We start from the raw sequence: 15,725 nt of genomic DNA on the forward strand, positions 1-15,725 counted from the left end.
TTACTGAAAATGTGGGTTGCTAAAGTAACATATTAGTTATGCAATATTTTAAGGCACAAATAACATTCCAAGTCAGTAACCTTCACAGATGACATGCCGAGATTATTATGTACTTTTCTATCTCTGATTTTACCTGAAGTGCGTATTTTTCACAAGTTGGCCCCACAGGGATGACCATTACCTGACGAGGAGAGAGCCAGAAAGGCCTGAAAAATATATAAAATATGTATTTTCAGAATCTGATGATGATCATGTATTATGTGATTTAAAATATAGCCGAAGATTTTTTTAAAGTAAGACTTCACAAGAAAGCAGATTCAGCAGAGTGGTGTGGAAGTAAACCAAACCATATTGAGAGCTAAAAAGCAACAGGGCAGACAAAAGAGGAAGCTGGGAATTACGGGAGGAAAGGGAGGGAAGAACAGGTCAGCTGCTGGGTCACACCACTGGGCAACTGCATTCCTGGGTATTTACCCCAGAGAAATGAAAACATGTTCACAAAGAAACCTTCCCACTAATGTTCATAGCAGCTTTATTTATAATAGCCCCAAACTGGAAACACTCCAAATGTCTTTCAATGGATGAATGATCAAACTGGTGCATCCACACCATGGAACACTATCAGCAATAAAAGGGGACCGACCACTGAGACTTGAAACGAGTTGGACGGATCTCAGTGGAATTCCGAGTGATTAAAGCCAATCCCGCACAATTGTACAGCGTGTGATTCCATTTATGTAACATTCTTGAAATGACAAAATTATGGAGATGGAGAACAGATGAGTGGCTGTCAGAGGAGGATGATGGGGGTGGGGTAGGAGGTGTGTGACAATAAAATGGTAGCACAAGGAGTCCTCATAAGTAACAGAACTGTCCTCTATCTTAACTGATGGTGGGTACACAGGTGATCAAATTTTATAGAACTCAACACACACATACACACGAGTGCATGTGAACTGGTGAGACCTAAATAAGGTTGGCAGATTGTATCAAAAATTTTCTGGTCATGATATTGTATAGAGTTTTGTAAGATGCTGCCATTGAGGAAAAGTGAGTGAAGAGTATGCTGGACCTTTCTCGATGATTTCTTACCACTACATGTGAATGTACAATTATCTCAAAATGAAATTAAAAAAAAAAAAGATGGGAAGTTGGGTATAAGCAATGTTTAATGTGGGAAATATTTCTTCATCAGTACTTTGTCTGAAAGGTGAAAGGAAATGCCGTGGGAACTACTACCTGGTGGCACCTTATGAACATTTAGATATTTATTCTTAAATTACAAAAGCAAAATAACGCATATGATAGAAGTAATAAAATGTATAATAAAACACAGGAATACAGTGGATAAAGTGAAAAGTAAGCATTTCCTTTTGAGCTCTGTCCTCACCCCATCCCCAGGGGAGCCACATTTTAACAATTTCTATTTTGAGCTCTTGGGGAGGTGTCCACCGAAACTCTGGCAGGTGTCTGAACTCTGGGTCAATGGATTGCACAGCCTGTGCCCTAAGTCTGCACGGTGAGGGACAGCCCATGGAGTGCACAGCACCATCTCCTGTCTCCCACTCCATCTCCTGATTCCACTAGTTCTTTTTAGTTTTTCTAGCACATTCACTGCCACCACTCTCGGGCGAGACACCACCATCTCTTACCTACATTAAACTATTTAAAACAGAATCAACCAGAAAGAGATGTCAATGTGTTAACTCATACTTAGGTAGCGTGCATGTTCTTTTGGCTTATCTGTGTAACTTTTAACAACTTGGACACCCCATGATACCTAAGTACATTTCTCTAAGATCACAAATAAAACTTCAGGGATGTACACAGACTCTAGCTACCCAGGACGTCTTAAAGACCCTCTGCTGGGGGAATTTCCCACCTTGTAGTGCCTGCTGAGAAATTTGCTTTCCCCAGCTGCCCTAGACATGTTCGAGTGCAGGCACATGATCTGGCATGTACAAGCATGGTGCACGGATTTGGGACAGAGTAGCACCTGGGGGAGGTACTACATAGAATCAATTCTGGCAGGGGTGGTGCGGAGACATGGAGCTCTGGGGGAGACCTTTGGGTCAACAATGGGAGCACCCCAGGGTCAACAATGGGAGCTGCAGGGACTGTACCCAGCGACAGCAGCACAGAACTAAATCAGAACTAAACTGCATGAGCAGATCTCAATTTCTTCAAAATGAGATGGGAGACAAAGATGTCACATGTGATTGCTGGGCTGCAGCATTTCCACCTCCATTGGATGTGCCATCACAAGATGGATCATCTGCCACCTGATGTCTTGACTGCCAGTAAGGCCGGTTGCTTCTGGGGGCACAGTAATACTAGCAAATCCCACAATGTCAGCTCAGCACCTTCCTTCTTTTGCTAAAAAAAAAAAAAAATTACTTCCATGGTCAGAAGCATTATCGTGTTTCCGACCATTGAAGCTCAGTAAGTATTTACACGGTGCTGTTGACAGATGCATGGGAGGAAGGAAGAGCTAAGCAAATTCCAGAACTGATATCTTCTCCAGTGAGGACAAGTCACTGGCCCTTGCATGATGAGAAAGACCCAGAAAGCTGACTGTTCCCCAGGATTATGGTTCCATAGGAGGGACCACGACTGAACCCTACTGATGGCAGACTGAGGCCTCAGAAGAGGCATAGCCAGAAGGAACTTGGGGAGGCCCATGTTGTTGAGCCCGTAACCCCGAGTGGCCACTTTGTTCATGAACCACGGAGCAGCCACTGGGGGAAGAATGAAGCTGATGGTAACCACAGAATGGGTCCTCCTGTATTTGAATCTTTAAAAACACCCAAAAGTGAGGGTTTGGGGTGGGTGACGTCACCTTCATGGCCCATTTTGAGTGATAATCCATGTTCCTCCCCCTCATATCTACTTGTCATCTATTTTCCAATCTAATTACTTCTAGGTCTCTGACCTTGTGGCCAAAGCAGTCACCAGAGCCCAGGCATGGCTGTAACTCTGTATGTCTGGTCATTTTTCCTTCTAAGGAAAGAGGACTATGAGATGTACTCAAATTCCTGCACTCGGGGGCATTTCCCTTCCACACTTCTCCCCTAAGTGGTACTGTAGCTGTCCGCATTAGGTTTGCCAAAGTATTGTTCAGAGCCATTTGTGAACCAGGTTCATGTGTTTTTCTCCCCATGACGACTGGGCACCCCCAGGAGGTGAAAACAAGGGTTGAAGGAGGGATGGCTGTTCAGCAAGGGGTTGAACCGTACTCACAGGGTCACCAGATGCAACTAGATCTTTAAAGGACTTGAAATAGGTAAAAAGATAACTCTTCAATTCTACCGCATTCCCCAAAAGGTAAATGATAGTTTTAGGTTGTGCTGCTTTTGTCTTCTTTGTTTTGGTTTCCTGACCTGGCAGATTCAACAAGAACTGATTACTTGCTATTTGGATACTTGCTAATTATAAGGCAAGAGCTACCAATTTTTTCGCAGTAATCCTATCTTGTTCAAAATGTTCAAAATGATAGACATACAGCTTTTCTTTTCCATATCACTTACCATTTCCCCCCATAGTTTTCTGAGAGGATGGCTATCATTCTTTCCACTGACCCCAAAATGGCTCGATGAATGATGACAGGGTTCCTTTTATCATCTCCATCCTTACTAAAAAATGAAAATTATATATTTATGTATTCTCTTAAGATTCAGTAATAACTTTATCTTCTTGCCTTCTATTTAAAAGTTATTTTCCTGAACTAGGAAAAACAAGATTCCTTATAAATCATCTTTAAGCATATAATGTGCTATGTATTAGAAATAATAATACAAACCGAGGGAAAATGAAATATGTAGCAAAACGCAAGGAAATATTAGAACACTATTTCTACTGTAAGTGTACTGATTATCTTTGATTCTAAACTATTGGCTGCGATCAGTTTACTAATACTGATGGGCAATCTTGCAAATCATAATTTTTTAAAAATTAACTTTATTTTGAACTATGGCTTACTTTGCCAGTACTATGTGGAACAACTGTCAGACACTGAAGAAATAAAGAAAATGGATTTGTTTCTAAATTCTCATTTTCTCGGGGTACCTGAGTGGTGCAGTCAGTTGAGGAACTGACTCTTGGTTTCGGCTCAGTTGATGATCTCGGGGTGTTGGGAATGGAGCCCCAGGTCAGGCACTGTGCTCAGCGGGAAGCCTGCTTGAGATTCTCTCTCCCTGTCCTTCTGCTGCCCCCACCCCCGCACTCTCTCTGTCTCTAAAATAAATAAATCTTAAAAAAATAGATTTTTAAATTCTCATTTTCTCATAAACACTAAAGATGAATCATGGGATGAATTGTTTTGTGAGTTATAAAGATAGAAAATGAAATTTAAAAAAAACTTGTACTGCTGTCTATATATAGTATACACACACACACATATATATACAGTAAACAAATATATAAAGACATATTAAGAAAATTAACTCCTTTTCTAATGTGGGAAATTGAAAATACTTCTTCCAAGCACATTTATTTACTTGTCCTTTGCCTGTTTTGGTACTATCTTTTCTATCATAAATTTTTAATTTTGGACAAGTCAAGGCTGTTTTTTTTTTATTTTTATTTATTAGAGAGAGAGAGAGACAGCAAGAGAGAGCATGAGCAGAGTGGAGGGAAACGACAGAGAGAGAGAAACAGACTTCCCACCAAACAGGGAGTCCCCATGTGGGGCTCGATCCCAGTACCCCAAGATCATGACCTGAGCTGAAGGCAGATGCTTAACCAACTGAGTCACCCACGCACCCAAAGCTGTCTTTTTCTTTATGAGTTTTAACAGTAATGTTATATAGAGAAAGAACCTTCTCCAACATAATAGAGATATTCAATATATTTTCTTCTACTACTTTGGATTTTTAAAAATTCCAGTGTAGTTAACATACAGTGTTATATTAGTTTCAGGCTTACAATATAGTGATTCAATAATTCCATATATTACTCAGTGCTCATCATGACAAGTGTACTCTTAATCCCCTTCACCTGTTCACCCATCCCCCCACCCACCACCCCTCTGGTAACCATCTGTTTGTTCTCTAATAATTAAGAGTCTGTTTTTTGGTTTGTCTCTTTTTCTTCCTTTGTTCATTTGTTTTGTTTCCACATATGAGTGAAATCATATGGTATTTGTCTTTCTCTGACTGGCTTATTTTGCTTAGCATTATACTCTCCAGCTATATCCAGGTTGTTGCAAATGGCAAGATCTCATTCCCTTTTATGGCTGAGTAATATTCCATTGTAATATATATACCACATCTTCTTCATCCATTCATCTATTGATGGACAACTGGGCTGCTTCCATAGTTTGGCTATTGCAAGTAATTCTGCAATAAACATAGGGGTGCATATAACCTTTCGAATTAGTGTTTTTGTATTCTTTGGGTAAATACCCAGTAGCACACTTACTGGATCAAAGGATAGTCCTATTTTTAATTTTTTGAGGACCTCCATACTGCCTTCCAGAGTGGCTGCACCAGTTTGCATTCCTACCAACAGTGGAGGAGTGTCCCCTTTCTCCACATCCCCATCGTTTGTTGATTTTAGCCATTCTGACAGGTGTGAGGTGACACCTCATTGTGATTTTGATTTGCATTTCCCTAATGGTGAGTGATATTTAGCATCTTTTCAGGTGTCTGTTGGCCATATGGATGGCTTCTTTGGAGAAATGTCTGTTCATGTCTGCCCATTTTTAATTGGATTATTTGTGTTTTTTTGTATTGAGTTGTATAAGTTCTTTATATATTTTGGATACTAACCCTTTATCGGATGTGTCATTTGCAAATATCTTCTCCCAGTCAGTAGCTTGTCTTTTAGTTTTGTTGATTGTTTCCTTCACTATGAAAAAACTTTTTATTTTGATGTAGTCCCAATAGATCATTTTTGCTTTTGTTTTCCTTGCCTTGGAAGACATATCTAGAAAGATGTTGTTATGGCCAATGTCAGAAAAACTACTGCCTGTGTTCTCTCCTAGGATTTTTATGGTTTCATGTCTCACATTTAGGTCCTTAAGTGATTTGGAGTTTATATTTCTGTATGGTGTAAGAAAGTGGTCCAATTTCATTCTTTGGCAGGTAGCCGTCCAGTTTTCTCAACACCATTTGTTGAAGAGATTGTCCTTTTCCCATTGCATATCTTTGCCTCCTTTGTCAAAGATTAATTGACCATGTAATTGTGGGTTTATTTCTGGGATTTCTATTCTGTTCCACTGATCTGTGTGTCTATTTTTGTGCCAATACCATACTGTTCTGATTACTCCAGCTTTGTAATATAACTTAAAATCTGGATTTGTGATGCCTTCAGCTTTGTTTTTATTTTTCAAGATTGCTTTGGCTATTCAGCGTCGTTTGTGGTTCCATACAAATTTTAGGATTGTTTGTTCTAGCTCTGTGAAAAATGCTGCTGGTATTTTGATAGGGATTGCATTCAGTGTGCAGATTGCCTTGGGTAATATGGACATTTTAACATTTGTTCTTCCACTCCATGAGCATGATATGTCTTTCCATTTGTTTGTGTTGCCTTCAATTTCTTTCATCAATGTTTCATAGTTTTCAGAGTACAGGTGTTTCACCTTCTTTGTTAAGTTTATTCCTAGGTATTTTATTATTTTTGGTGTAACTACAGACGGAATTGTCTTCTTAATTTCTCTTTCTGCTGCTTCATTATTGATGTACAGAAAGGCAACAGATTTCTGTACATTGATATTGTATCCTGTGACCTTACTGAATTCATTTTTCAGTTCTAGTAATGTTTTGGTGGTCTTTAGGGTTTTCTCTAGGTAGTATCATGTCAGCACTACTCTAATGAATTTTTATAAAAAATAGTTTATCCAGCTATAACTAATTTTTATATCTAGTATGCAATCTAGAATTTCACATTTTCCCTCCAAATGGACAGCCCAGCCAATTGTCCCACTGTCATTTATTGAACCTGCCCCTTCCCCACAGGTTTGAAATGTCTCATTTCCCATGTACTATATCCTCACATAAGTCTATATCTGGACGGTATTGCTTCATTCATATATAGCACTATTTTTTATTTTAAAAATTTAACATGTACAATTTGTGGTGAAGACTCTTTAAAACATTTATATCTACTTTCTTTTTTTTTAAGATTTTCTTTATTTATTTGACAGAGAGAGATAGTGAGAGCAGGCACACAAGCAGGGGGAGTGGGCGAGGGAGAAGCAGACTTCCCATGGAGCAGCGAGCCCGATGGAGGGCTCAGTCCCAGGACCCTGGGATCATGACCTGAGCCGAAGGCAGACACTTAACTGACTGAGCCACCCAGACATCCCTATGTCTACTTTCCAGAATAATTTTTTAAAATTGTGTTAAGAAATACAATATTACCAGTACTTTAAAAACCTCTCATGTACCCCTCCTTCAGTCATATTCCCCTTCCTCCCATCACCCATCATTGCTTTTCTTGGGGGTTTTACTACCACTGAGTTTCTTAGAAAACCAACGAGCAACACACACTGTGTAGCTGTGTAATGCTGGGACCACCAGTGGTGAGGGAAGACTCCTTAAAGAAGAAGCCCTAACGAGTTTAGAATGAAGTACTAAACTCTTTGGTTTCCCTGAGACTTTACAGGAGCCCCTTCCATGGGAGTCAGCATGAGTCCAGGGGAACACAGGTTCACCATGGTCCAGGCACCTGGCAGCAACTGGTGTGGACCAGGTTCAGGTCATCCCACAGTAGGGCAGTTAGGGAAGTGGCCATCGGTACTCTCTGCTTCTAAGATCTTCAGCAATCTCTAAATCTGAAGAGGTGGGGGCAGAGCAGAGTGCCTTGGGTTCTTCTCACAGTGCTTTGATTACAGATTTAAATGCGTATTTTTGGATATCTCTCCTATGAACCTTATTTCTTTGGTTTTGGGACTGTCTTGTTTTCTTAAAACAAAGACGGCTCTGTTTGCTAATTTCTGTTCTTTTATTTTTAAAATGTTTTATTAGAGAACATGAAACATATAGAAAAGTAAAGAGACTAGTATAATGAACTCCCACATAACCCTCTCTCAGCTTCACCCAAATGTCAACTCACAGCTAATTTTATTTGATCTGAATGCAACCCATTCCTGACACTACCCACTGCTTCCATTGTAAGCCTCATGAAAATGTTCCTGATATTTGTTCCTAAAGTCCACTGGTCAAATTCCTTAAATAGACATGAAACTTTGATGACATGTACCTTACACTTAATGATTCCCTCCTTCCCTTCCAAAAAAAGATGGAAAAAACAAATTATGACTGTTAATTGTAATGAAGTGAGTCACCCCAAGATCTGTGCATAATTTTCTCAGAAACATAAATTTCACATTATTGCAATAAATGTTATATGCTATGCTTACAAATTTCTTATGAGACATTTGTATCTAAAAATTATATTAGCTAGCTACTACTAAACTACATACATATAAGGCAAACAAACAAATAAAAACAGAGAAATCCATTCATTAAATTCACTTCAAACATTAAAATTGGATATCATCATTGCCAATCATTTCTGCTAAGAGCCATTACAACCTGACTGCAGGCCAAATCCTATCTAGATCCCACAGAAAGCTCTGGGGTGGGGGTAGGTAGCTGAGTCCAGTCCTGCTCAGATATACAAAAAAATAATTCATTCTATAAAATAACCAGTATGGTATACTCCTGAATGTTACATAACATTGTTTTTGTATAGGGAATGAAAGAGAAGCAGGATGATTCTTTCATAGGGCCCCAGGTACCAGAAATTTCTGTCCCATCATTTCTATCAAAAGAACTAAAATCAGGTCTAGCCTTAAGAAGGGCAAATAGTGACATAACCTATATGTACACATCTATACATTCAGATAAACATTAGAATTAATGCCAGCATCCCCAAAAATAATCCCAGTAGATTCTGTTGGCATTATATTAGATTTATAGTTAAATCTGAAGAGAATTAATATCTTCCCAATATTGATTCTTCCCATTCCAAGAGTGTGGTATGAATTTTCATTTAAACAATTCTTTTTCTTAAATTCCACATATGAGTGAGATTATATGATATTTGTCTTTCCCTGACTGACTTATTTCACTTAGCATAATACACTCTAGCTCCATCCACATCATTGCAAATGGCAGGATTTCATTCCTTTTGATGGCTGAATACAAGAAAGAAACAGATGAACATATGGGAATGGGGAAAGAAAAAAAGGGAGAGAGGGAAACAAGCCATAAGTGACTCTTAATGATAGAAAACAAACTGAGGGTTGATGGAGGGAGGAGGGTGGGGGATGGGCTAGATGGGCGATAGGTATAAAAGAGGGCACTTGTCATGTTGAGCACTCTGTGTTGATGTAAGTGATGAATCACTGAATTCTACTCCTGAAACCAATACTGCACTGTATGTTAAATAACAAAATTTAAATTAAAAAAAACATATGCACAAAATAAACAATGCTTATTTTATAGTTTTTGATAAAATTTTATGGCATATATTCCATATAAATATTATACATTTATAATTCTTGTTAAGTTTACTCCTAGGTATTTTACTTTAGTATTGTTGCTGAAATGTTTTTTCCCCACTGCATTTCCTAGCAGGTTATTGCTAATATATATGAAAGCAAATTGATTTCTGCATTTTGACCTTACTTAACTTTATCATTAGTTGCCATTTTTCTCCATTTGATTCTGGTAGATTTCAAGACATCTTAACATCTACAAATAATAACAATTTTATCTTTTTGCTTCAAATATTTGTACTCCCAGAACAATTCTAAGTAACAGTACAAACAGTAGGCATAATCCCCTTCTTTCCAAAAAAGTTGAGGTGTTCTTGTTATTTTCTAATAAATATTCTTTATAATAGTAAGGAAATTTCTTTCTGTTCATCTCACGAGTATGGATGTTAAATTTTGTTGATTGAATTTCAGCACTGCTGAATGTAATGTATGACAATAATATACTTTTTCATGCTGAACTAGCCCTGCTTTCTTAGAAAAAACCTTATTTGATCATGACGATGACCTTGATGCTCTTCTCTCCTTTTCCCTTCATACCTAAGCTATGAACAAATCACACTGGTTCTACCTTCAAAATATACCCCAAGTATCTCTTTAAAAAAAAAATCTCTGTTACTACCACCTTATTCTAATTGTCATCATCTCTGACCTGGTCTCCAGACCACTGCCTCCACTCTTGCTCTCCTACTCTGTTTTCTACCCAACACCTAGGATGGATGGATGGATGGATGGATGGACGGACAGATGGAAAGAGGAACGGATGATGGATGGACGAACTGATAGACGGATGAATAGAGGATGGAGATTGCCTTAGCTGATCTGCTTCTCCTCCACATCCTCCTTGAATGCCCATTAATGCTCAAATTTTGTTGAACAAGTTGGGTCATTTCAGCATTAACAAAGTGCCATCACTCTTCATTCTTTTTGTTCATTTTAGTAGGTTCCTGGGAAAAAGATGGGTTTTGTAGACATGAACTTAAGATACCATCTTTCCTAAAAGGCCCAAATTTATTTTTGAAAGGTCTGTGTTTTCTCCCTCATTCTCCTAAGCATTTTTATTATTTTCATGTGTTGATGTAACTCTCAATATGTAACACTTTGACTATTACTTCAGCTCTTTTAACTTATAACTCTTAGTGTAGCTCTATAACTAGTAATCAAAACACAAGATGAAGAATACAAAATAAAAGATTTTTCGAAGCTTGGACACAAATTGAGATCAATCCATAAAATCATACTGGGAAAATGGTGGTTGTTCATTTATTATAAGAATTTTATTAGGGGGGTGCCTGGATGGCTCGGTTGTTAAGCGGCTGCCTTCGGCTCAGGTCATGGTCCCAGGGTCTGGGATCAAGCCCCACATCGGGCTCCCTGCTCGGCCAGAAGCCTGCTTCTCCTCCTCCTACTCCCCCTGCTTGTGTTCCTTCTCTTGCTATGTCCCTCTCTCTGTCAAATAAATAAATAAAATCTTAAAAAAAAAAAAGAATCTTATTAGGAACGTCGTCTGGGTGGCTCAGCCAGTTAAGTGTCTGCCTTCGGCTCAGGTCATGATCCCAGGGTCCTGGGATCGAGTCCCACATTGGGCTCCCTTTTCGGTGGAGAGTCTGCTTCTCCCTCTGCCCCTCCCTCTCCCACTCATGCACTCTCTCTCTCTCTCTCGCAAAAATAAATAAAATCTTTTTTAAAAAAACAATCTTATTAGGAAAATATTCTATTAAAATTACTGGATTTCAAACATGCCAATAATTTTTCCTTTTTTGTCTTTATTAATGTTGAATGAAACACAAGTCAGGGCACGTGGGTGGTTCAGTTGGTTAAGCGTCTGCCTTTGGTTCAGGTCATGATCCCAGGGTCCTGGGGTCAAGTCAGCATCGGGCTCCCTGCTCTGCGGGGAGCCTGCTTCTCCCTCTGCCTTTGCCTCTCTATCTCTCTCTCTGTCTCTCATGAATAAGCAAATAAAATCTTTAAAAAAAAAAAAAGACAACTCAGCACATTATCTAATCAACACTATATCCAAAACTTAGACATGCTGATAAGAGTAGAGTTTAAAGGGATGTTGTCATTTTGTCTAACTCAGATCAGGATGCTGGTTCCAGGCAAAACGGAGTAAGCATGCTCTGCTCCAGCCTAGTTCTCTCACTGAATACAAACATACACCCTGGAGAGAAGGCATGAAACAGCCACCCGAGAACTCTGAAAAATAAATGGTGACAGGTGGATTGCTAAAGGAGACCAGAATTTGAAGTACCACCAAACCAGTAGTTAGTTTCCTGTAACTCTGTCTTCCAGAATTGTGTGGCCTGATGGTCTGGACTAAAAGGCAGGCCCAAACCAAGAAGTATACACCAGAAGCAGCTTCAAGAGAAATCCTCATTTCCTGGTCAGGAGTCAGAATAAATAACTCCTAAATTTCAGAAAGAGTAGGGGTTGAGGAAATCCTAGGGTTTCTTTTTCTTTTTTCTGTTCTCTTCTGTCCAGCCCCCAGGCATTCCCACAGAGGCCAGGGACTAAACTAGCACTTAAAACTCTAAGAAAGGGGATCCTTCTCTCTGACCAAAAGAGCTATGGTCCTACATGTCAGGGATGAATCACAGTTGCTTTTTTTTTCTCTCTCTCTCTCACCTCCTGATGCTTGGTTTCTAGGACAGATATAGTCACAGAAAGAGCATGGAGAAGAGGGGGAGCTAAAGCCCCAGCTTTCTGGCCATAGGACTGTAAAAAGTCCTATGGGAATCAAAAGTGCCAGGGAAATCAGACACAGGGAGTACAATAGAGCTATCCCATAAAGTAGTGTATGAACGCACCCGGCCTCACCTCTGACCTGCAAATGCATAGGTCTGACCCTGAATAGCATACACCAGGCTTGAGAACTGAACCCTGTATGGGACTTGGCCACTAGGTGGCACACACACAGGACACATCTGAAGAGCGCTACCAAGGGCTTTGAAAATTGAACTCACGTTGGAACCACAGCCCCCAGAAGGCATGTTGGAAATTAAGGCCTGAACTTAATTAACCCTTCAAATCGACTGCTAAAAAAAAAAAAAAAAAAAAAAAAAATCAACACTCTCTTTATGATTTAAACAAACCCAGCATCTGTCTGGCATGCAATCCAAAGCTACGTGGCATATCAATCACCAGGTAAATCTCAACAGGTAAGGGGAAAAGACAACAGATTCCAACAGTGAGATGACAAAGATGGTGGAATTACTGAAGACTACAAAACAGCTATTATAAGCATACTCCAAGTGAAGGTGAACACACTTGAAAGGACTAGAAAGATAAAAGTCTCAGGAAAGAAACTGTAAAACTAAAAAAATACAATGATGGGAATGAACAAAATTCACTAGATGGACGTGGCAGCAAAGGCAATGACAGAAAAGAGTCAGTGAACTTAAAGATTAAAGGTAAAGATAAAAGGATAGGAAAACCCCAAACAAGCAAAAGGAAGAAAATAATAAAGAGCAGGCATCAATTAAATTAAAAACATAATAGAGAAAAATCAATGAAATTAAAAGTCAGTTCTCTGAAAAGGTCAGTAAAATTGATGAACCTCTAGAAAAATTGACAAAGAAGAGAACAAAGATGGATATATTACTAAATTATGAATGAAAGAGAAGATATCACTACAGTTCTCACAGAAATTAAAAGCATAATATGTGTAATATTATGAACACTCTCTGCATATAAATTCAACAATTTAAATGAAATGAATCAATTCCTTGCAAAGCACAATCTATTTCAATTTAACCAAAAAGAAAGAGGTAACATAAACAACTTCTATCTCAATGAAAATGAACTCATAATTAAAAACCTTCCCAAAGAAAACCTCCAGCAGTGGATGGTTTTAATGGTATATTCTACCAAACATTTGAAAAAGAAATAACCAATTCTACATAATATCTTCCAGAAAATAGAAGACAGTGGACTACTTCCTAATTCATTTTGTGAGGCCAGCATTACTCAAATACCAACACCAGTGAAAGATAGTGCAAGAAAAGAAAACCACAGACCAATATCCCATATGAACATACATGCAAACTATTAGGAGCTCAATCCAGTAATATATAAAAACAATACACCATGAGCAAGTGGAATTTATTCCAGCAATGCAAAGCTGGTTCAACATTCTAAATCAATGTAATCCACCATATGAATGGGCTAAAAAAGAAAAGTCACGTATCAATTGATACAGAAAAGGAATTTGACAAAATTCAAAATCAATTCTGGGGGGTGCCTGGGTGGCCCAGTCAGTTAAGTGTCTGCCTTCGGCTCACGTCATGATCCCAGGGTCGGATCAAGACCAATATCAGGTTTCCTGCTCAGTGGGGAGCCTGCTTCTCCCTCTTCCTCTAACACTTACCCTGCTTGCGTTCTCTCTCTTTCTCTCAAATAAATAAAATCTTTTTTAAAAATCCATTTATGATAAAAACTCTCAGAAAACTAGAAGTAGAGGAAGACTCCCTTAATTTGATAAAGAGCACCTACAAAGTCCTACACCTAACAATTGTACTTAAAGGTGAAACAACTATATGCTTTTCTCCTAAGATTGGGAAGAAGGTGAGCATCTCCACCCTCATCCCTCTATTCAACCTAGAGCTGAAAGTTCTAGCCAGTGCCATGAGGCAAGAGAAGGCAATAAAAAGCATACAGATGAGAAAGGAAGGGTAAAACTGTCTCTATTTGCAGATGGCATGACTGTCTACATAGAAAAATCCCAGGAATTCTGCCAAAAAAAATAAAAAACAAAAACAAACAAACAAAAGCCTGCCCAAACTCCTAGAATATGTAAGTTCAGCAAACAAGATCAACATACAAAAATCATCTGTATTTCCCAATGAACACACAGGTGCCAAAATTAAGAATACAATATACCATCTACAACTGCTCCACCCAAATGAAATACTTAGGTATAAGTCTAATAAGATATGTATAGGACTTGTATGATGAAATCTATAAAACCTGATGAAAGAAATCAAAGAAGTTCATAGATTGAAAGATTCAATAAAGTCACTTCTAAACTGATCTTCAGATTTAATGCAATTCCAATCAAAATTCTCACTAGGGTTTTTTGTTTGTTTTGTTTTTTGTTGTTTCTTTTTTTAATAGATCTATTGAAAGCAAGAGTTGGAAAAGCCAAAACAACTCTGAAAAAGAATAAAAGATTCACATTATCTAATTTTAAAACAATATCAAGCTACAGTAATTGAATCAGTATGATATTAATAAAGGGATAATCAATGAATCAGTGGAACAGAATTGAAAATCTAAAAATAGGACCACACAAATGTGTCCGGTTGATTTTTGACAAAGGCCCAAAGGCAAGTCAGTGGAGAAAGAACAGTTTTTACAAAAATGGTGTTAGAACAATTAGACATCTAGATGCAAACAATGAACTGTGACTTAAACATCACATCTTACACAAACACGAGCTCAAAGTGGATCTTAGATCCAAAGGTAAAACTTAATATTAGAATACTTTTAAAATAAAGCATAAAGGAAAACCTTGTGCTTAGGCAAAGGTTTGTGCTTAGGCAAAGTGTTTGTAGACATGATGCCAAAAGCATGATCCATAAAAGAAAAAATTTACAAATTAGAATTCATTGAAATTAAAAACTCAATATTGAAGGAAGAGTTAAGACTTTCACTGTAAAAAATGAAAAAACAACAGCTATAGATAAGGAAAAACTGTTTGCAAATCACGTATCTATCAAAGGGCTTGAATTATATAAAGAACTCTCAAAATTCAACAGTAAGAAAATAACCCAATTTAAAAATGAGCAAAAGACTTGAACAGACACTTAATCAAAGAGAATATATGAATGGCATATAAATATATGAAAAGATGTTAACATCATTAGCTACTAGAGAAATACAAAATTAAACCAAGAGGAAATACTACTACACCCCTATTAAAATGGCTTAAAAAAAAAAAACAAACAAATCCTGAGAAAACCAAGGGCTGGCAAGAATATAGAACACCTGGAATTCTCATATATTGCTAGTGAGAATGCAAAATGGCACAGCCACATTGGAAAATAGTGTGTCAGTTTCTTATAAGTTAAACATACACTTACCATATGCCCCATTCCTAGGTCTATACCCCAGAGAAATGACAACTTACATTCACTCAAAAGCCTATACATTAGTGTTTATAGCAGCTCTACTCATAATCACCCAAAACTGGAAATGAAACAAATGCCTTTTTATGAGTGAGTGG

The 15,725-nt window shown here is 38.1% G+C and overlaps 1 protein-coding gene across 10 annotated transcripts in view; it reads right to left on the reverse strand.

Moving 5' to 3' along the window:
• Positions 1 to 15,725, reverse strand: part of TARS3 (threonyl-tRNA synthetase 3) — a 76,327-nt gene that overhangs the window by 2,965 nt on the left and 57,637 nt on the right. For 4 of the 10 annotated variants that reach the window (XR_012375264.1, XR_003212338.2, XM_073882511.1 and 1 more), the window contains 2 exons: positions 3,528 to 3,632; positions 134 to 206 (listed from right to left, as the gene is read on the reverse strand). Coding sequence is in view for 5 of the 10 variants with exons in the window: in XM_073882511.1 (XP_073738612.1) it covers positions 134 to 206; positions 3,528 to 3,632 (178 nt within the window). In the remaining 5 variants the exon portion in view is untranslated. The other 6 variants (XR_012375265.1, XR_003212343.2, XR_003212340.2 and 3 more) reach the window with 6 other exon arrangements.

This window comes from Callorhinus ursinus, unplaced genomic scaffold, assembly GCF_003265705.2.
Source record: "Callorhinus ursinus isolate GAN/ISIS: 27379988/994484 unplaced genomic scaffold, GSC_fseal_2.0 scaffold47, whole genome shotgun sequence".
Taxonomy (NCBI): domain Eukaryota; kingdom Metazoa; phylum Chordata; class Mammalia; order Carnivora; family Otariidae; genus Callorhinus; species Callorhinus ursinus.